Source organism: Chelonia mydas, chromosome 24, assembly GCF_015237465.2.
Source record: "Chelonia mydas isolate rCheMyd1 chromosome 24, rCheMyd1.pri.v2, whole genome shotgun sequence".
Classification (NCBI taxonomy): Eukaryota; Metazoa; Chordata; order Testudines; family Cheloniidae; genus Chelonia; species Chelonia mydas.
In genome coordinates this window covers 6565392-6586350 of record NC_051264.2, presented here as the reverse complement: position 1 = coordinate 6586350, position 20959 = coordinate 6565392, and the positions used below count along the sequence as shown (strand labels likewise).

General features: G+C 49.7%; 1 protein-coding gene and 1 long non-coding RNA gene across 4 annotated transcripts in view; both read right to left on the bottom strand.

Annotated features, from left to right (window-relative positions):
* Window positions 1-2233: 2233 nt before the first annotated feature.
* VPS45 (vacuolar protein sorting 45 homolog) overlaps window positions 2234-20959 on the bottom strand; it is a 55876-nt gene continuing 37150 nt past the window's right edge. For 2 of the 3 annotated variants that reach the window (XM_037882683.2, XM_043535539.1), the window contains one exon: window positions 2234-3043. In XM_037882683.2, coding sequence (XP_037738611.1) covers window positions 2956-3043 — 88 coding nt within the window. In that variant the 3' untranslated portion in view covers window positions 2234-2955. Of the gene's footprint in view, window positions 3044-3328; window positions 3496-20959 lie in introns of all 3 variants that reach the window. The other variant, XR_006287407.1, reaches the window with a different exon arrangement.
* LOC122463781 lies at window positions 5689-20328 on the bottom strand. The gene is made up of 3 exons (XR_006287408.1): window positions 20318-20328; window positions 18514-18519; window positions 5689-7399 (listed from the first exon to the last, which is right to left on the bottom strand). It is a non-coding gene; the product is annotated as an uncharacterized LOC122463781 (long non-coding RNA).

The window sequence follows — 20959 nt, the reverse complement described above, 5'->3', positions numbered from 1 at the left end:
TGACCAGAACTGCACGCGGTATTCAAGGTGTGGGTGTACAGTGGATTTATATAGTGGCATGATGATATTTTCTGTCTTATTATCTATCCCTTTCCTAGTGGTTCCTAACAGTGTTCACTTTTCCCCCTGCTGCTGCACATCTGAATCGATGTTTTCAGGGAAGTATCCATAATGACTCCACCATCTCCCTCTTGAGCAGGAACTGCTCATTTAGATCCCATCACTTTGTATGGAGAGCTGGGATTATGTTTTCCAAATGTGCGTTACTTTGTATTTATCAATGCTAAATTTTATCTGCCAATTGTTGCCCAGTCCCCCAGTTTAGTGAGATTCCTTTTGACAGGTTTCAGAATTTCACAGCCGTGTTAGTCTGTATCGGCAAAAAGAAAAAAGGAGTACTTGTGGCACCTTAGAGACTAACAAATTTATTTGAACATGAGCTTTCGTGAGCTACACGAAAGCTTATGCTCAAATAAATTTGTTAGTCTCTAAGGTGCCACAAGTACTCCTTTTCTTTTTGAGATTCCTTTGTAACTCTGCAGTCAGCTTTGGACTTATCTTGAGTAATTTTGTGTCGTCTGCAAATTTTGCTACTTCCCTGTTAACCCTCTTAACACCCTCGGTGTGCCATAAGAATATGTTAATAACTCCTCAGACACTATGCGGTAGCTAAGAGGTGTTCTCTCTGTTTTACAAGGTGCGGAAAGTGAGCTACAGAAAGACATGCTTGAGGTCACGCAGCAGCTGGATAACAGAGCTGGGAATAGAACCCACGTTCCCACTTCTAGTCCCTAACCCACTCCCCTCCCACAGCTGGGAACAGAACCCGGGAGTCCAGACTCCTGCTTCCCTAGTCTAACTGCTAGACCATTCCCCAGCTTCCAGGAGTCCAGCTTCCCAGTTCTAGCCTCTAGCTCATTCCCTTCCTAGAGCTGGGAACAGAACCCAGGAGTCCTGAACTCCAGTTCCCTCTTCCAAGCCCTAGCCCATACTGCTTTGCACAAAGATTTCCAGCACCTGAATACCAAGAAACTGCCCCAGGATTCCCCTATGGACAGGGGCAGATCCAAGCTTGCATCAGCTGGACTCTACCTTCCATTGGCTGCAAAGGAGAAATCTGACCATCCCACGGCTTCCCTTGGAAAACAGACACCGCTGCTGGGTTATAGCTGACAACCTCTGCTAGGCCAGGGCAGGGTCCTGAACTGACAGCAGATAGAAGAGCAAGGGACATCGTCATGGGATCTCCTTTGGCACTAGCTGCCGGTGGGCTCCTTTCTGGTTCCGACATGGTGCATTAGCTTCTCCCCAGAATGCAACACGCCTGAGCTGGCATCTCAGCCTCACAGCTGGAGCTGTCTCTAGGAACCACGTACTGGAACCAGAGCAGGGGCCTGCATGGCTCTCAAGGCCTGAAGTTAGCATGTTCCAACCATCCCCACTACCCCCTCAAGACCAAGAGATCTAAAGAGGTCACAGCCCGAGGGGGCAAGGGATGGCAGGTTTCTGCTTGGCAGGATGGTCATGGCAAAGCAGCTACAGTGCCTATGTGGACGCTCCCTTCCCGTGGGCATCACACAGTGGCTGGGTCACTGGAAAGTCTCCATTTAACTTAGCAGGATCTCAGAGGCTCACTCCTATGAAAGGAGGCAGGACTGCAAGGCCTGGCTGCAGGCAGGTAGGAGCCAGGGTCTCAATTTCGCATCCCATGGGCTAGCCCCAGCCCCGCTGCCGCACTCACAGCGTTAAGGATTTTGGCCCGGGCATCTGGAGGGGAAGGAGTTGGAGCCTTGGAACTCTGTTCCCAACTCACTCAAAGTTCGGTTTCTTCCCCTGAGCCCAGCCTAAGGCTGCAGGATGCAGCCCGGAGAAGAATGGAAGGAGCTTTTGGCATCTTCCAGCACTGGAGGCATAAGCCACGGAGTAACCAGGGAGGTGGAAATCGTGTCCCAGTATAGGGCCCACTGCCCAGCTGTCAAACTCACAGGGTCAGGCTGCTGTGATCCACTGCCCGGAATGGAGTTATCATGCACTTCTACAAATGGGGAAACCGAGGCACAGAAGTGACTCCTCATTTGGGATCACAGAGCATGTGTCAGGACCCAAGTTAGCACTTGATATAGCCCGGCTGCCAGCCCTATGATCAGGACTCTGGTATGTTCCTCCCCGCCATCTGCCCTGGGGTTATAATTCAGGCTACTCTTCCCAAACCATCACAAAACCAAAACTGTTGTTTCTGCCAGAAAACTGAATTTTATTTTTATTAGTGTCACACGAACTTTTCCCGATCACAACACGGAAACAGAAAGGGGGGAAGGAGTACAGGGGCCCGTGCTGCTCTGTCCCCCCATGGACGCAGGGGCTCAAGAATGGGGCCAGTCAGGAATATAGCTAGTTTCATGGACATTATAAAAGGAGGGGGACAAATATCTGGAATCATTTAAAATATAAGAGTTGGTCAGAGTGGGATGTTTAATGAACTTCCAAACATACAGGCCTAGACCCTGAAAGTTATCGGTGAGGAGCTGGGCTGCAGACAATTAAACAAATATAGAGCCAGAGGCTGCGAGAGCCCATCCAGCCTTTACCTTGGAGGGATCAACACACGCAGGCAACTGGAGATTCTGGGCAGGCCAGTTGTGGTTATGAAGAGACACAGAAATAGCTGGATTTTCAAAGGCGCCGGGCACCCACAGGTAACGTTTTCCCAAGATCTGTGATTCCGCCACCTCCCTGCAGTTCTTCCGCTGCGTCCCATTAAAGAGCCAAGCAGGAAGGTAACGCCAAGGATGCTGGGATTTCGGGCCCGGCCTGGCGTGTTGAGGCAGAGGCCAGCTTGTGTGTTGTCCAGCAGCAGGATGGCAAGATGGACCGCGGGAGCGCCCGGCGCCGCTTCGACGCCGTCTGGTCAGTCTGTAGGAGCTCCAGATGGGAAGCGGCGGAGTCCCCCAGTGTTCACCGCCTGCTGCTCGCTCTCACTGTAACTTGAGAGCTCTCGGCGCCCCGGCCGCGGAACCCGGAAGCTGAAATTTCCTCGAGGAAGCTGCCAAGCAGAGAATCAAAGTTAGCGGAGCCCAGAGCCAGTGTTTCATTCTTCAGGCAGACAGCACCTGGTTTTGAGCCTTCCATGCAGGCAACGGGTGCTCTGCAAGCTCTGAGCTCTGTGCCTGCTCTCAGTACCCCAGGATGTCCCCACCTTGCATCTGGAGAAACTGAGGCACAGAGAGGCGCCATGACCTGCCCAAGGGAGTCTGCAGCAGAACAAGGGATAGAAGCCAGGAGTCCCAGCCTCCTAATGTCAAGCTCAGTCCCCCAGACAATGCCCCACCTCACTAGCAGGTTTCCTTCAGACGTGCCGCTTCCTCTCCAAGGGGGAGGCATAGACGAGCTGGGTCAGCGGGCGGATGGGGGAGAAGGGGTGGGCATTGACAGATGCTGAAGGCTTGTCTTCACTGCGGAGTGCACCCAGGTCTGGGCTTGCTACTCGTGCGGGGCTTGCGGGGACACAGGTTTGGCTCTAGGATTTCTGGGGGTGTCAGAGAGGAGTTATGCAGGGTGAGATCATAGGAGCTTTCTTCCCTCTCCCCAGTAATAAGGATTCCTATAATGTGCCTTGGGGATTTAACCCCGGAGACACTGAAGGGCAGAGTGGAGGTGAGGGTGCACGCCCCACCCACCTGCTTGCGTACACCAAGTACCATGCCAGGCCTGGGGACTGACAGCCAGCCTGCAGAGCAAAACCGCCTGATGCTTTCACTCAGCCCAGCCATTCAGAATTAAAGCAGCAGGGCCCACCTCCTCCTCCCAGAGCAGGGCTCAGGTCTCTCTCCTCCCCCAGGCAATGAACCACAACTCCGCCTGATCAGGGCAGCATTTACTCATCTCCCCGGCTCTGCCCCTGCTCTTCCTTGCCAGCATCCACTCACTCACAAAGCCAGGAAGCCGCTCGCTCTGGCTCTTCCCGAGCCACTGATGGAGCGGGAAGAGGCGAGGGTTGTAACCTCCGGCTAATGCTTCCTTGACATTTCACGCTAGGGGTTGGCAGGGTTCCTGCAAGGCAGTCCCTCTGGCTGGCTGGGCCACTGCTCCTCACCTCACTTGCCAGCCACTCGGCCGGACTTGGACACAATGCAAGGGTCTCTTTACTTCCCAGGCATTCACAAGTCTATGCATTCAATCGAGAGATCACTGGTTTAGATTTAAATCGCATCCAGACTCCTTGGGCGCGCTGGCAATTAATTCAGCTGCAAGTCCCATTATAAAGAAGACCCCAATTTAGCAAAGGGTTTAAGCATGTGCTTAAATTTATCCCTAGTCAGCAAAGCATGTATGGATGGGATTGGCAGGGGAGCATAAGGGAGTTTAGATTCCAAGGGCAGCTGAGTGCCTAAATCTCTTAGGCAATGTTAAAAAACTCCAGACTTAAAGTACACACTTAACTTTAAGCATGTGCTGAAGGGCCAGTGAAGCCAATGAGACGTCAGCAGGTACCTGGGTGCCTCCAGAATCCAGGACCATTACGCCAGGCTCATTAAGTGATCACGTGCAGAGGAGTAATTAACAAACCTGGCCATAAATCAAAACCCTTTCCACCTCCCCACCCAAACACAGCCTTCAGCCTTTCCCCAAACCCTGCCAAACAAAAGGCTTAGGGAGCGCACCCTCATTACTGCATGCCCAGATACTAGGATGACGGTATAAGAATTTACAAGGAGCAGAGTCTGCAAATCAGTGACCCGCTCCTTGGAGAATTTACCTGCCAGAAGCCAGCTCCTGTGAAACACACCGGGTTTGCAGACCACCCCCGCACTCCCCCGCACCTCCTGGCAGTCTCTGGGAAAGGAGCTTGCAAAGCAAAGGCTGGGGCAGCGTGTTAGTGTAATAATCTTCTGGGGAGACGGGAGCTCCCCCTGAGCACGTGAGTTCAGGACTCCTGGGGTCTACTCTTGCCCCTGACTAATGCCTGCTGCTTCGAGGTCTTGGCAATTTCACCCCCTCTGAGCAGACGGTCTGAAGAGGCCGAGATTATCCACACCCGGAAACGTGCCCCTGCTTTCAGTGAAAAGGTTTGCTCCTGTTGGGAATATGGAGTCACTTAGCAGCTGGGAGAGAGCAATAGGTCAAAGAGGATGTTGCAGGGGGTGTGTTGGGGGTGGGGGCGTGTTAGCAGGAGAAGCAGGGATGTGGTAGAGCCAAACAGGGACTATCTGCATTAAGGACCCAGCCAGGCAGCCTGACCCGTCACAAATCACAGGGAAGCTTAATCCGGACGAGCGCACGCGAGCGAGAGGCTAAACCTTGGGAACACATTGGTTTAAATACGTCTCAAAGTGGTTTAAGGGTTGGGGCTTTAATTCAATCCCTTCAGGAAAAACAAACTCCCAAAGGATAATGGGCTAAAGCCACGTGCGTTGTTTTTGATTCATTGTAGGCTTTTTACTGGCTCCTGCAGTATGTAGAGGCCTTGTGGTCCAGTGGGGAGGGCACTGGACCAGGCCTCAGGAGACCTGCATATTGCTTCCACTTAACCCAGCCCATCATAATTAAAGAAGCAGGCATCCCTGCCCCCGTCCCAGCAGGGATTATGGGTTATGTTCCCAGCTCTGCCACTAAGCTGCTGGATGACCTGGGGCAAGTCACGCCCCTACTCTGTGCCTCAGTTTCCCCACCCATCTTTTGTTACCATCCCTTTGAAGCAGGGCCTGTTTCTGTGCAGCACCTGGCCCAATGTGGCCCTGGTCTCAGTGGGGGTCTCTTGACACTACAACAATATAAATAACTATAGCACAGCATTGCATCTGGATTCATGACTATCCTCCCAGCCCCCTTATGAGGCAGGGAAGGAGCGTTCTCCCCATTGTACAGATGGGGAACGGAGGCACAGAGAGGGGAAGCAACTTGGCCAAGGTCACAGGGAGTCTGTGGCAGAGCCCAGAACTGAAGTCAGATCTCCTGAGGCCTAGTCTAGTGCCAAGAGCCCCCTTTTATGCTCTCTCTGGACCCCCCCCCCCCCCCCACACACACTTTACAGGTGTGAACTGCAGGGCAGATGTGTTATGAGTCTTATGCAAAAACACTCTGCTGCTGGTGGGATCCCAGCTGCTACCGGCCATGGAATGGCAAAGGAAAGAGAATACCCACCAGCCGTGAACACTGCGGCAAAGAACTTAACTTTGTTCACACAGCACCTTCCAGCTGGGCATCTCAAAGCCCCTTACAGACAATTCATTCAGACTCACCACCTCACTGTCAACTGGCTTTCATTGCCCCGGCCTACACTGGAGAAACCTGAGCTATCCCGCGAAGTAACTTGCCCAAGGTCACACGGCAGGCAGTAGCAGAGGTTTAATTAGCACCCAGGAGTCCCGCCTCCCAAGTCCCTTGCTCTAATCTTGAGACAACACTGCCCCCAAAGTAGGTGAGGTAGGAGAAGAATCACATGATTGGGTTGAAGTGCTGAGCCGGGAACACACATACCTTCAGCCCTCTATGTCTGCATGAGCACAGATGGGGCCAGAGGCCCAGCTGATGTAGATCAGTGTAGCCGCACTGAAGCCAATGGAGTGGGGCTGACTGACACCAGCTGGGGATCTGGCCCCAGCGACTCCAATTAAGCAATGCCCATTTACACCAGCTGGGGATCTGGCCCAGCACAGCCTTTGTGAAGCAGCTCAAGAGTTTTGAAAACGAAAGGGACGCCCCCCCTGTAAGATCTAATCAGGACCTGGGTTGCATGGAGGATGGTTACGCACGCAATGTTCTACACGGTTACCAAGCTATGGATTGATTCATTCCCTCAATGTGCTGATCAAGTTACTTTTAAAAAAAACCAGGTGACACTGCAAAACACAACAAAAATTCCTGTGGAAATGTTATTCCCCCAAAATAGATCGTCAGAATCCGGGGCTGCCTGCCAAGGTGGTGAATCATGAGGCTTTGAAAGCAAGCACCGAACCAGATGCGAATTAAGCCCTGCATTCTGGCGCGGGTGAAGTCCCGACTGATGGCAAGGAGAGCCGGACCCGCGCACGCGGTGGCCGCTCGGTTCTTTGAAGACAGCTGTCAAGTTCCGCCTCCTGGTTTTATTTTTAGGTTCTAAAGGCAGCAGATGGAATCCATAACAGCGCCACAGGGACTGACTTGCTTTTCATTTTAAAGGGGATTCTTGCTCGTTAACTTTATCTCCAGGAGGCTGGATTCACAGCTATGCTAACGTGCCTTCATGCCAGAACTGGCCCCTTGAAAATCTCCCCATGGAGGGGCCCTCCAATTAGAGTGGAGCTGATGAGGGTCCTGCTCCCAGCCCCCAGAACAGAGCGTGGATCGGGGCACAGCTACTGTGCAGTGTGCTGTAGCTATTCTCCACTTCCCCGGGGGCCCCAGGAATCAGAGAGCAACTCTAACTCATACTCTAATTTATACTGGGGGCCAGGTAGGCCTCTGCCCAGACCAAGAATACAAGGAGCACAAAGGAGTCGGGAAGCCCCAGATACAGGAACAAAGTGACTGAGAAGCAGGCCCTGTATCTATAAAGATCAGAAGCGTGGTAAAGATCAGGGAGCAGAGAGCTGGGAAAAGATTTGCCCAGTTCACATGCCCCTAGCCACGGACTTACTCCTATATCCATGTTAGCTAGCATGGATAACCAGCCTCTAGCTGCATGTTAAAACCACATTTAGCACCAAATACTTCTGGTAGCCACATAGCTCGAGCTACTGGAGCTCTGACTAGGGACACCCTGGCTGGCGAGTGGCACATGGAAAACAACAGGGCTAATCCTGTAACTGGGTAAATGGGTCATCCTGTACATTCCCTGGGATTAGTCACTGCAGGATTGTGCTTAACCTGCGCCCTGGACCTGTTGGCTCCAAAGCCGGATGTTCCTACCAGTCTCTTTCTCCTCTTTTTAGCCACATATCTGTTCTTTCCCCGCACCTCCAGCAGCCCTGAAACTCTACCAGTCAAAAGCACACAACTCTCCAGTGCTGGAAAAGAGTCTTATGGCTCCCTAGCAAAGGATCAACCCTCACTGTGAATAAAGGGGGGGAAAATTGCTCTCTCCACCCGCAGCCCAAGGAAAGGGAGGGGGAAGGAACTGTGATGAGAGACCAGGGTTTTAAGTGCCCTGCTGCAGTTTCCTCTTCCTGATGTACTAGGCAAGTTCTGAGATCTGCAGGGTGTGGGCAGGTTTGCACAGAACAAGCAAGCAGAGAAATTGGTCAGGTGGGCATGGCTGAATTGAACAGGTGACTCAGTAGGGGGCGCTCTTCCATCCCAGTCAGAACTGACCCCAGTGGCCCAGCGTGGGATTAGGTGGTGCTGTGCTGCAGGACAGGGAGAGCGGGGAGTCAGTCGTGGGGGGCTCTTTTTTGAGTCAGTGCTGACTCCAACACTTGAGCATAGAGCAAAGAGGTGCTATGGAGCCCGAGGTGCAGATTTTTGGAAATGAGGTAAAGCCATTGGCACACAGATAGATGGGAACAGTCCCAGGGAATTTCTATATGAGACAGGACGCTAGCATCCTGGCCAAATTCCATATCAGGGAACTCCATTCTATCTGATTTCTCCCCCATTTCAATAGTGTGCCACACTTCTCTTCACTCCTCGCCCAACACTGTTGAACTGCATTGCAGGTGGCTGTTAAACAGCTGCCACATTCCACCCCAGAGGTGGCTGCCTTTCAGTGACTCTTGCGTACATGATATAGATACAGTTTTAGAACCCTTCAGGATGGAAAGCAGTAGATAAAGCCCAAGACATTTTCATGACAGCTCTGGACTTATTCTGTCGGACGAATTCGCCCTGAATCCTGCAAGCAGCTGCAAAGATTGTTAAGATCGAAATTCAGGACTGGAACCATGCCAGGCATGGACATTTGCCTTCACAGTAAATAAAATTAAATGAAAAAAAAAAGACTAAATTATGTGTATATATAAAAAGAGGATCTACCATTAATACCCCAAGCTTTTCAGCCCTTCCATTATTGTTCATTATGCTAAAGAAAGAAGCAGATGGGAGCTCGAGTCAGAGGTTTATATTTAGCAAGTGGTTCCACCAACGGGCAGATGCAGCGAAATTGCCTTGAACCTAATCTTCAATGTAGGCCCACTATAAAAGAATTTCATTAAGTGGACAGATGTGGCAGTTCATCGCTCATACACCAGATCTATCTTTACGGTGAGTCATTGCCTGGTGTTCTTCACACACAGAACATGGCCACAAAGGCCCTTTTACCTTTTTGATAAGTCGTAACAAGGGTATTTTTAAGCAGATCTGCAAGCTCTAATTTAAAAACAAGGGAGGCAGCCCATCTGATTTTATTATAAAGACACGGAAAATTCCTTAACAGGTATTTATACCTTGCTAGTGTTTTCCATCAGAGGCTCTGAAAGCATTTTACAGTCATGAATTTTCAGCTTTGTGGGGAGATGAGTTAATGATTCTCTGTTTACAGGCAGTTAACTGAGGGTAAAGGCCTGGTTTCTACTAGAATCATAGCACTGGAAGGGACCTCGAGAGGTCATCTAGTCCAATCCCCTGCACTCATGGAAGGACTGAGTATTATCTAGACCATCCCTGACCGGTGTTTGTCTACCCTGCTCTTAAAAGTCTCCAATGATGGAGATTCCACAACCTCCCTAGTTAATTTATTCCGGTGCTTCACCACACTGACAGGAAGTTTTTCCTAATGTCCAACCTAAACCTCCCTTGCTGCAATTTAAGCCCATTGCTTCTTGACCTATCCTCATAGGTCAAGAAAAACAATTTTTCTTCCTTCTCGTACAACCTTTTACATACTTGAAAACTGTTATGTCCCCTCTCTGTCTTCTCTTTTCCAGACTAAACAAACCCAATTTTTTCAATCTTCCCTCATAGGTCATGTCTTCTAGACCTTTAATAATTTTTGTTGCTCTTCTCTGGACTCCCTCCAATTTGTCCACATTCTTCCTGATATGTGGCATCGAGGACTGGACACAATACTTCAGTTGAGGCCTAATCAGCGCAGAGTAAAGCTGAAGAATTACTTCTCATGTCTTGCTTACAACACTCCTATTAATACATCCCAGAATGATGTTCACTTTTTTCGCAACAGCGTTACACGGTTGACTCATTTAGCTTGTGATCCACTATGACCCCCAGATCCCTTTCCGCAGCACTCCTTCCAAGGCAGTCATTTCCCATTGTGTATGTGTGTAATTGATTGTTCCTTCTAAATGGAAGGAAACTGAGCATGCACGACTCCCAACGAAGTCAACGGGATCTGCAAATCTATCGATCAATTGATCGTGCTTATCTGCCTTCCATTACTGTAGTATCTGAGCCCCTCACAATCTTTTATGGTTGTATCCTCACACAGCACCGTGCAGCAGGGCGGTGCCATTACCCCCCTTGTACAGGCGGGGAAACGAGCACAGAGAGACAAAGAGACTTATCCAAGGTTACATGGGAAGTCGGTGACAGAGCAGGGATCAGAACATGTGTCTCCAACCACGGCACCATCTGCCCTCGCTATGCTCAGATGCTCAGTCTGAAGGTCCCACATCAGGCTGAATTCTCATTCACACCGGAGCGATGTGACCAGGCCTTCATGCAATCAAGAATCAGGCCCCCTCTTTTTAGGCTTGTGCCGATGACTTGCCCGGGTGGTGAGCATGGGCATGAGCCAGGTCACAAAATAAGGCAGCGACACAACCCTCAAGATACTACAGCGAGGAGTGCGCGGAGAGTACCCGAAGAGAGCCAAGCCCCTAGGCTTCCAGACCTCTGCTCTAAACACTAGACCGCAAAGAACAAGCCTTCTGCAAAACTCACACCCCTAGGTGTGGCTATGTCCCTGCCCAGCTGATCTGTGTGCACGGCCACTGATGCAACATAGAGCAGAGCTCTCGTGTGACCCAGCCATTGGCATCTCTGCAGGGCAAGACATCTCCTAGGGTCCTCTCCCTGCTATGGCTTTCTGGCTGTGCGTAGCTGCGAAAGCCTGGACTTACCCCTTAGAGTTTAGTGCGATGGTTACTCTCATAAATTGGGCATGTGTCCACATCTCTCGGACACTATGGTAAGATCTGCACATCTCAAAGATGCGGATCAGCTGTGAAGCGATGCCCCCCTCCCATGGGAATATGGGGCTCTTCTTCAATAAGGCAATTAAAAAAATGAAAATCAGCTGTTGTTATTTTGGGGCATCCCAGGATAAAAACACAGGCCTGCCAGCACTCGGAACTCCCCGCCAAGTGACACACCCCGTGATACGTACAGAGCGCTCCCGATCGATCGTTCAGGAGAGGAACACACGAAGCAGCGAGAGGAAGGGATGGAGACGAACCCGCCGGGCTGGAAGAAGCTGGAGTCTGGCCCTAGAAGCTGGCCTTGCACTACTAGTTATCAGCTGAGACTAGAGCTGCGGAGCGGTTCTCAATCTGGAGGAATGATACTGGCACCCGCTGCTGGAGTCAGAACCGCTGCGGACAAACCGCCCCATGAGAAAAGCCTGCTTTCGTTGAACTTAATAGATAAGGCTTTGTCCAGTGACTAGGGCACTGGGATGCAGGGGGATTCTGTCAAGCCCAAGCTTGAATTTCAAATCCGTTGCAGGCTGGGTGTTGAATTCCACACAAAAGAAGTAGGATGCTGGTCATTTACCAATGGAAGGAGGCTGGGCCAAGCCCATGCGCTGTCCCAGTGGAGGAAGGTCACATGGAGGAACAGATGTCCTGAAAGGCTCCCAATTACATTTTAAATGGGAAAGCTCCCCATTCATAGCTAAGTCACTGCTCTCTCTATCTGCGCTCAGGCCTAATCCAAGCGGACACTTTAATGTTTAAATAGCTCCAGGCTCTACAGAGGAGATGTTGCTACAACACTAACGCGGCTAATGTTGCAAATGTTGTATAAGAAAGGGCAGGGTGCTGGGGAACCTGACCCAAAGCTTTGCCTGCAAGGGCGAGCACAGGGACGGCAGAGCAAATCTTAAAGCTGCTGCAAAATGACATTTGCCAAGAGCCCTGTTGCGAACAGACTGTACAGCATACAGGGATACTCAGGGCCCAATCCTGTGCAGCAGCCGGCTCCTTCAATTCCTGCTAACACTGAGCATCTCTTAGGAGTGCTCAGTACTTCGCAGGATCAGGCCCCGTGGCCCCTGGATTCAAACCTCACTGAAGCTGATAGGGGTCCTATTGATTTCAGTGGGCTTTGGATCAGGCCTTAAGGGACAGATTTTTACAGGTTTCTAGGAGCCTAACTCCCACTAAAGTTAGAAGATTTTATCTGCAGTTTCAGTATCATTAAGGCCTGAGGGCCTCCAGGTTGGTAATAGTCTAGCAAACAACGCCCCTGTTCCCTGTAGAATCACTGGCATTTCGTTCATTTGCAAGGATGGACTCGATTAGTGGAACATGTCACATTTTTGAAGTGTAATTTACTTACATGGAATTCCTTGGAATGCATGCTCCACTGTCCCACACACACACACACCGCTCACTGTGCATGTATGGATATATACAGAAAGTGAGCAAAGTATAGTTGTGTGTGTGTGTATATACACACACCCCTCCCCCCCCACTCCACCCGGCCAGATGCTCATTTACACTAAGGTTCCTTTACGTTACACACAGATTTTTGCCCACTTTAAGGCCCCTTTACACTGCCAAAGTGGAGTAAAGGGGCCTTAATGCCAAAAACAATAAAGGCTCCCACACTGTAAAGCATCCACTCCCAGTACCTTAGGCTTACGCCTATACGTTGTACAATGCACGGGGTATTTAAACAAACACCATCACAAAGATACGAACCACAATAACACAACCAGCTCCAAAAACGCATTTGTCTCCTGCTTAGTTAAAAACAGCCAAAAAAGCAGAATCGTTTCCCCTGCCCCATAGACACAGCTGTTGATCAGAGAGTGGAAGTTGGACTGGTAAGAACAATGAAAGCAGAGAATTAAGGTGCTTACGCTGGCTGCTCAGAGTATTAATATAAAAATCTCCTTGTTTATTGTGAGATATCCACTCTAATCCAGAAGGAATAATAGAGAGTTCATTACAGGGAGGCCAGTGGATTACCAGAGGAGTTAGAACGTGATGGAAATATAATAAAACCCTGGGAAGGCTTCCTTGTATTAAACCGCTCTGTCAAAACTGCTAAATTTCCTTGGATCCCACTGCACTGTTAAAAACCTTCTCTCAATGTGCAGTCAGTGAGGAGGGGGTAAAGTGGAGTTGTCTAGGTCAGAGGTTCTCAATCTTTTTCTTTCTGAGGCCCCCCCCCAACATGCTATAAAAACTCCAAGGCCCCCCTGTGTCACAACAACTGGTTTTCTGCATATAAAAACCAGGACAGGCATTAGTGGGTAGCCAGCGGGGCAACTGCCCAGTGCCCCACGTCACAGAGGACCCCACAAAGCTAAGTTGCTAAGGATTTGACTTCAGCCCTGGGTGGGGGGCTCAAGGCCCTGGACTTCAGCCCCTTGCGGTAGGGCTTCAGCTTTCTGTCCTGGGCTCCAGCAAGTCTAACACCAGCTCTGCTTGGTGGCCCCCCTGAAGCCTGCTCACGGCCCCCTGGGGGGCCCTGGATCTCTGGTTGAGAACCACTGGTCCAGTTCACAGATAATCACAAAGAAACCCCAGGGGATCGATACATGTCTGATTCCCTCAATATTTAATAACGACAAATCTGCCTCGTTTGACATTTGGGCTCAGGACAGTAACTGGAAGAAAGTCTCTGGCCTGGGCTATGCAGGAGGTCAGACAAAAAGATTGGAGGATCCCTTCTGGCCATAAAAATAAATAAATCTACAAACTTCACGTCCTGGGATTTTGTGTAAAGTAAGTTGTTTACATTTACACAAAAAGCAATGGTTTCAGAGTAACAGCCATGTTAGTCTGTATTCGCAAAAAGAAAAGGAGTACTTGTGGCACCTTAGAGACTAACCAATTTATTTGAGCATAAGCTTTCGTGAGCTACAGCTCACCTCATCGGATGCATGAAGTGAGCTGTAGCTCGCAAAAGCTTATGCTCAAATAAATTGGTTAGTCTCTAAGGTGCCACAAGTACTCCTTTTCTTTTTTACAAAAAGCAATGAATCCAAAAGGATCTGAAATTATAACTGTTTGCCCTTTTCTCTGGAAGAGATCATTTACAAATCCCCCAGACTCTTTGGAGCCGTTGTGGTGTAATAGGATGACATGGTTTTAGGGTTCTGTTCTTGCAGGGTCAATAATGCTCAGCAAATTTACCAGGTCTTGCCATATTTAATGTATAAAGTCTATGAGTAAATAATCTTACATTGCCATGGTGCCTTTTGTCTGAAAGGCTCCTGAGGTTTGTGAGGCACTAAAGGAATTACCGAGTCTCTTGTCCAAAGGCAAATCACCTCTGGGGTGGAAAGCAGCAGTTGCTTTCAATGGACGGCAAATGCTTTGCAACAGGAAAAATGATGTCCAATAGAGATTGCAGGAGGAATTTCAGGTGGGAAGGAGCATACAGTGTTAGCCAAATTGAAATTTAGCTGCAACACTGGGATTCATTGAATTGTCTCAAGGGGTCAGACCCCCCATTTGATCTCTCATCTGAATAACGGCACCTCCAGCCATACAGCTTCTCCTAGCACCGGGGGGGAAACATTGGTTCAGCACGAACTTGGGGAAGACGACTTCCGGCTTTGCTACCTGCCCCTCTCCCTGTAGCATGTGGTATTTTCCCCTTGGAGTTCTCCCATCCAAGTACTGGCCCATGCCCAACCCTGAATGGTTTAAGACCAGAGATCACAGCCAAATTCAAAAAACGACAGGATACCATGTCAGCCAGTTCCTTTCAATGCATTGCCCACGTTGTTACAGACATGCTCTCTGTGGCCTCATCCTGTACCATGGCACTTGCAGACATGCTGTAATTACCCAGAAATTCATAGACTAAGGTCTAAAGGGACCGTTACATCATCTCGTCTGATCTTCTGTATAACCAGACCAGAGAATTCTTCCCACTTACCCCTGGACTGAGCCCAGTAACTGGTTTGGCTAAAGCAGCTGCCAGCAACACACCCAGTCCTGATTTGAAGACATCAAGAGCTGGAGAAGCCACTGCCTTCCTTGGCAGTTTGTTCCAACAGTGACTCTTCCTCGCTGATAAAGATTTGTGCCTTATTTCTAATCTGAATTTGTCTGGTGTCAGCTTCCAGCCCTTGGGTCTCTCTCTGCCTTTCTCCGCTGGATTAAAGAGCCCGTTAGTACCTGATACTTTCTCCCTGTGAAGGTCCTTATACTCTAATGGAGTCACTCCTTGATCTTTTCAATACCCTGTCTGGCAGGCGTTGTTCCGTCACTCAGCCATGGCCTCATCTTCTGAGAGCACCCGAAGGGAGCCGGTTGGTGCCAGCTCTGAAGCGGCTGGCTTTTTGGGAGAGGAAAGCCTGGCTCCTGGGAACTGTCTGAGACACCAGCTCCTTTCGCCTATGTGACACTAAAGAACCATCAGGGAGAGAACTTTCAATCTCTACCAATCCGGGCTGGATCTGAACCAGAGACCTGCAGAGGAAAAGGGGCTTGGGAAAGATGTCAGAGCTTTCTACGGCACTGAAGTTCATACATTATGGGTTGGACCCTTCTCTGCCTTGCACCTTGTGTCATCATTTCCACCAATGAAGAGTGAGTGCAGAGTGGGTGTAGGATGCTGCTATTCTGATCTGGTTTCGTTTTACACCCAACATGCACAGGTGTGAATGACTCTGTAGGGCACAAGAGAAGTAGAAAACCAGACCTTTGTGTATTTGATGGTCATGTTGCCATAGCCACTTCCCTTTACTTTTACAGCTAAGCCTCAGATTTTAATTAAAACTGTATTTTCTTCATCAAGTCACGGCTCCGGTGCAAAGCTTGTCATCCACCTCTTTTCCTCTTTCGCTGCAGAACAGGGGTAGTAAAACATCCACTCTCCTTTGGAGACTAGTGCATCTGACAGTATTTCCAACATAACTGGCTTTTCTCCTCTTCCTGATTTGCCTGTGATCTTGCCCGATCGTAGGAGTGCCGGAAGTGAGTCACTTTGCTATCGGCAAGCTATGCGTCCACAGAAAGACATTATTCTCTTACCCAGGGTCTCGAGTAATTGTGCTCCGAGTCTTATCCGTGTCCTTTGTAAGCTTCCAGCTCTCCCATCCATGCAGGACATGGATAGGCCGCACCTCAGCAGTCTCGTGCGGATTTTTAATAAGAAAAGCCCTGACATTTTGCCCAGACACTAGTGTCCCCCAGTGCTCTGCAGGCCAGAATCACAGGCTCTTTTAACTCCCTGGACAAAGCCTGCAGCAGCAAAGGCATGGTCCAGAAGCTATGCTGCTAGACTAGGAATCGGGAGACCTGCACTTTGCCCAAGTCTCTTTTCCCCCCTCTATATCCTAGAGCTCCTGATACTTGACCTTCCTTTGGAAAATGCTTTGAGACCTATGGACGGAAAGCACTGATTTTATCCGCATTACGGGGATGCTTGCCTCACCCAGTAGGTGAAAAAATGCAGAAATTATTCCAATTCGTGTCGTTTTCAGATGAGGATCCCTGCTAATCCCCATCCAGAGATAAGTGGGCAGGACCCTGCGATAACATGACATCCATCTTTTTTCTTTCCTTCTTTGAAATGCAAATGGAGGTACTGCATCCTACCTTTTCTGTAAATAATTCAGAGACGGCGCCAAGCTGCGGTCAGGGGAGAAGGCCTAACTAGCTGACGTTACTCAGTACAGCAGGAATCTAAGCCCAGCCTGAAATGGTGGCTCCAGCACTCGGCTTCTGGGATCCCATCCCAAAAAGACAACGTGCCAGCTGATTTAGAAAAACTAGCAGCTCTTTGCCAGGAGCTACAAGAACAATCAGCATTCTGGCATCCTCTCGGGTGATCAGAGCAAAGAACCACTGTCTATATCCCGGTGTGTCATTTTCATTGACAGATTCCTTCTTCTTGAACCTTCAGCTAAGGCCAAGTGCTAGATCAGTTTAATATCGGGCGTGCACCCTGGGGACACCCAGGTATGGAGTGTGCTCAAATACTATGGTGATGGGCAGCGGAATAAATCCCTTAGATAAGCTTTTCCATCTCTAAGTTCTATGGTTTACCTTCCTCACAGGGCCCTGGTAATTCTAACACCATCGCTATGGCTAATATAGGTCATCTCTTAGCAAGACTGCTCCATGATTAACTGAATCACGCTAGTGCCTAGAAGTCCCAACCAGAACTGGGACCCCACTGAGCAAGGCACAGACATAAAAATCGGAGACTGTCCCCACCCTTCCAATCTAAGGGTGTGTCTGCACTGCAATCTGAAGTGTGACTGAGGCACAGGTAGCCAGACCTGCACTAACACACCTGAAAAAAAGCAGTTTAGATGCAGTGGAACAGCTGCAGCATAGGCTAGCAATGCAAGTACAAACTCCGGGTTCTGGGCAGCTTGTGTCATGCAGAAATACTCTAAACAGACAGAGGGTAGGAAAGGAAACTTAGGCACAGACAGGGCAAATGATTTGCCCAAGGTCACACAACAGATCAGTGGCAGAGGTGGGATTGGAACCCATCTCTCCTGATTCCCAGTCCAGTGCCTTATCCATTGGACCATGCAACCTCTTCTGCCCTCCTCCAGCCTAATCAATACACTGTTGCCAAAGTCCTCTCTATCCCAACCACGTCACCCCGGTCCTCCAAGCCCTTGGCTGACTTTGATCTGTATCAAACAGAAGCTCCTTATCCTCACAACCAGGGACCCTGCCTATGTGTGTATCATCACACACACACACTCTCTCTCTCTCCTCCCCAACCCCCAGATGCAGAATCACGCAGTGAGTACTAAAAATGAAGGGTGAAATTTTCAAAACCAAAGTAGGTCAGCGGTTCTCGACTTAGGGTTACGGTCTCCGGTGGGGTAGGGTCTGGGGTCACAGCCACCCCGTCCTTCCTAAATTGCTAGAAGGGAGACAGTAAAGACCCTCTGGAGGAAACATCTGGAGAAGTTCCTTTGCTGAGCCAGTCAAACTTTAAGCCCACCACCAAACAGACAGGAAAACACAGTCGAAGAGCCCTGCCTCCCCTCTGCTCTAGGGACACAGCTAGGGATGCGGAGCTGTTCAGTGGAGTGTGTTAATGGTACTACGGCTTCTTTGCAGAGCCCTTCCAATACACGTGGCCTCCAAGTGTGTTACAGGACACGTACTTCAGTTCAGTACACAGATCCTCTTTCAAGGCAGGTTTCAGCCTTCAATACTGGGTGAAAGTTACACCTGTCAGGAGATCTCTGCTATCGGTTACCTTCTGCCGTTGCTCCGTGTTTCGTTACGGCGCAAATGCTGTCAAGCCATCAAGATTTGCAGTGGGGCTTCCGTTATAAGCCTAATTTTACCATTCACCAAAACATCTGATCAGTCTCAAAATGGGTAGACTGGACCTGGGGATGAGGCAGAAGCTTTTCCCAAAATTTCAAGTGACACAAATTGGGGGTTCCAGGATTATGGCGCCCTTAGAGCTGTTCAACACTTGAACCTGGTCTCTACCGGCAAAATTACCTCTTGCTGACAGCAGGTGTCAGCAACGGGTGCATCTAAACATGGATTAGCTGCAAATGTAACATCATATTTTCAGGACAGTTTCAGAAACAGCGATTAAGAGCTGCCTAGTATGGGATTCAAATGGAAGAGGGGACAGGACCTCGAGGCAGGTCCTACAAAACCAAATATTTGCAGTGTGCTTTGAGCCTGCTGGCTGAATGGCACTGTGCAAGTGCAAAGCAATAGTGGTACAAGAACGAAGAATCTAAAATTCAAAGGGCTCTCAGGAGTGACGGGTCCAAAACATACTCCCTTGTTCTAAAGTGCACCATGGATTGTAGCCAAATTGCCAGTGGGGGAGGGGAGAACTCAGTCATCCTGGGATCATGTTTTGGACCCATCACCTGCAAGTGGAGGCATGACAGGAAGGATGGTCCAGTGGTTAGGAGGGAAATTCTGGTCAATTCCCAGCTGTGCCACAGACTTCCTGGATGACCTTGGGCAAGCCTCTTAACCTCTCAGTGCCTCAGTTTCCCATCTGTACAATGGGGGTAACAGCACTGTCCTGCCTCACAGGGGTGCACAGGATAAATAAATGAAAGATGGGGAGGTGCTCAGGCACAATGGTGACAGGGCCAGACCAGGACCTTAGATAGACAGTGTCCTTTTAACTGTGCTGTGCGATCGTCCAGTTTATGCAGGTTCTCCAAAACAAACCTCTTGGCCCTCAAGCTGGGGAGCACCCTCCAGCCTCCTCCAACCCTTCTCACGGCTTCTGTTCCAGGGTCATTAGAAAGGAGGGATTCAACTGTAGGCGGCACATGGCCAAGTACACCAGCAGTGAGGGGAATCTGCCTTTGGATGATGTGCAGTGAGGGATGTGCCAGGACTAAGTCACTAGCTGGAAAGGCGAAAGTTTCATGTCTCTGAAATAGATGCCACCGCCCCCCTCCCCAGTCTTCTCTGGTAACTGCATCTGCTGCCCCCTTCTCCCCATGCACCCTGGGAAGAGCTTATATCAACAGCAATGACGGGACTTGGCAGACAGCCCTGCTGGGCCTCTGAAAAATGCTGATTCTGGGTTGGCACCTCTGTGTCATCTTAGTGCTACCAAGGTCTTACAGTACAGCCTGGGGTATGTGTACTCTGTAGATGGGGGGCATAATTCCAGCTTGGGCAGAAGTCCATGCATTAGCTCTGCTCGAGCGAGAGCAGCAGATGTAGTGGCCCGGCAGCCCTGGGAGCAGCTGGGGCTAGCTGCCCGAGTACGTCCCTAGACTCTTAGATGGCGCTGTGCTCTGGCAGCTAGCCTAGGCTGCAGTGGGGACACCGCCATAGATGTAGGCCATTAAGCTCAGGCCATGGCCAACCTCTTAGAGTGAGGAGCTTAGCCAGAGGCCTCCAAGAGTCATAGACCAGGAGTTCTGTTCCTGGTTTTAATATTGACTTGCCATTGGCCTAGGGCAACACATGCCTCTTTGTGCCTCAGTTTCTCATCTGTAAGGCAGGGATAGTTACTACTTACTTCAGAGAGTCTCCCCCAATTCAGGAAAGGCTCCCTGGTCAGCACCACGCTAAGTAGATGCTTAACTCCGACGAAGCCAACGGGAATTCAGCACACGTTTAAAGTTAAGCATGGGACTAAGTGCTTGGCTGAACAGGAATGAACTTAAGCAGATGCTTAAATGCTTTCCTGAACCAAGGCTGCTGGGAGGCGCTATGATTTAATTAACCTGGCATTTTCCAATGGGAGTTAGGTGCCTACCTCCTTTAAGCTCTTGGGGGAGAATCACAGCCTCGATGTGTGTAAAGTGCTCTGAAATGACCTGCTGGACGATGTTATAGATGCAGTAGTATTGTGCTAGCTGCAACATTAAACAAGCCACAGCAGAGAACAGTTTACAGGGTTCAGGCTCCTTTTCCAGACTAGAGATCTATAGGGTCTGGGTTTTACTTTGTTTCTCTAATTTGGGGGCCCAGTCTGCTTTCGGCACCTAGCATCTCTAAACATCACTGGTGAATAGCCACCAGGTGGGAGGGTTTTGACCCAGTTTCCAATCCTGCAGGAATCTGTCATTCAGCTTGGAAATGGATCTAAGCAACCATAGGTGCATTGTCAGCCTCTGCGCCACACCCTGGGATTTCTTGGTTTATACAAGCTCTTGCATTTGGGAGGGAATGTACGTTTGGCTGCTTGCTGGGAATTAGAGTAAATGGAACACCAGGAAACTGGTTTTCAAAGTAATTCAGGAGCAATGAAGCCAGATGTTTTCATCATAGTTGCATTTTTACAGGCTGGGTGCATCTTTCCAAGATGACATTTTAGCAACTCCCTTTTTCCGGAGGGCCTATTGGACAAGGAGCAGCGAGCATGACTGCAAAGTACTTTATCTTTCCGTTTCTAGCAACGCAGTTTAGCTCCAAGGCTAACCATG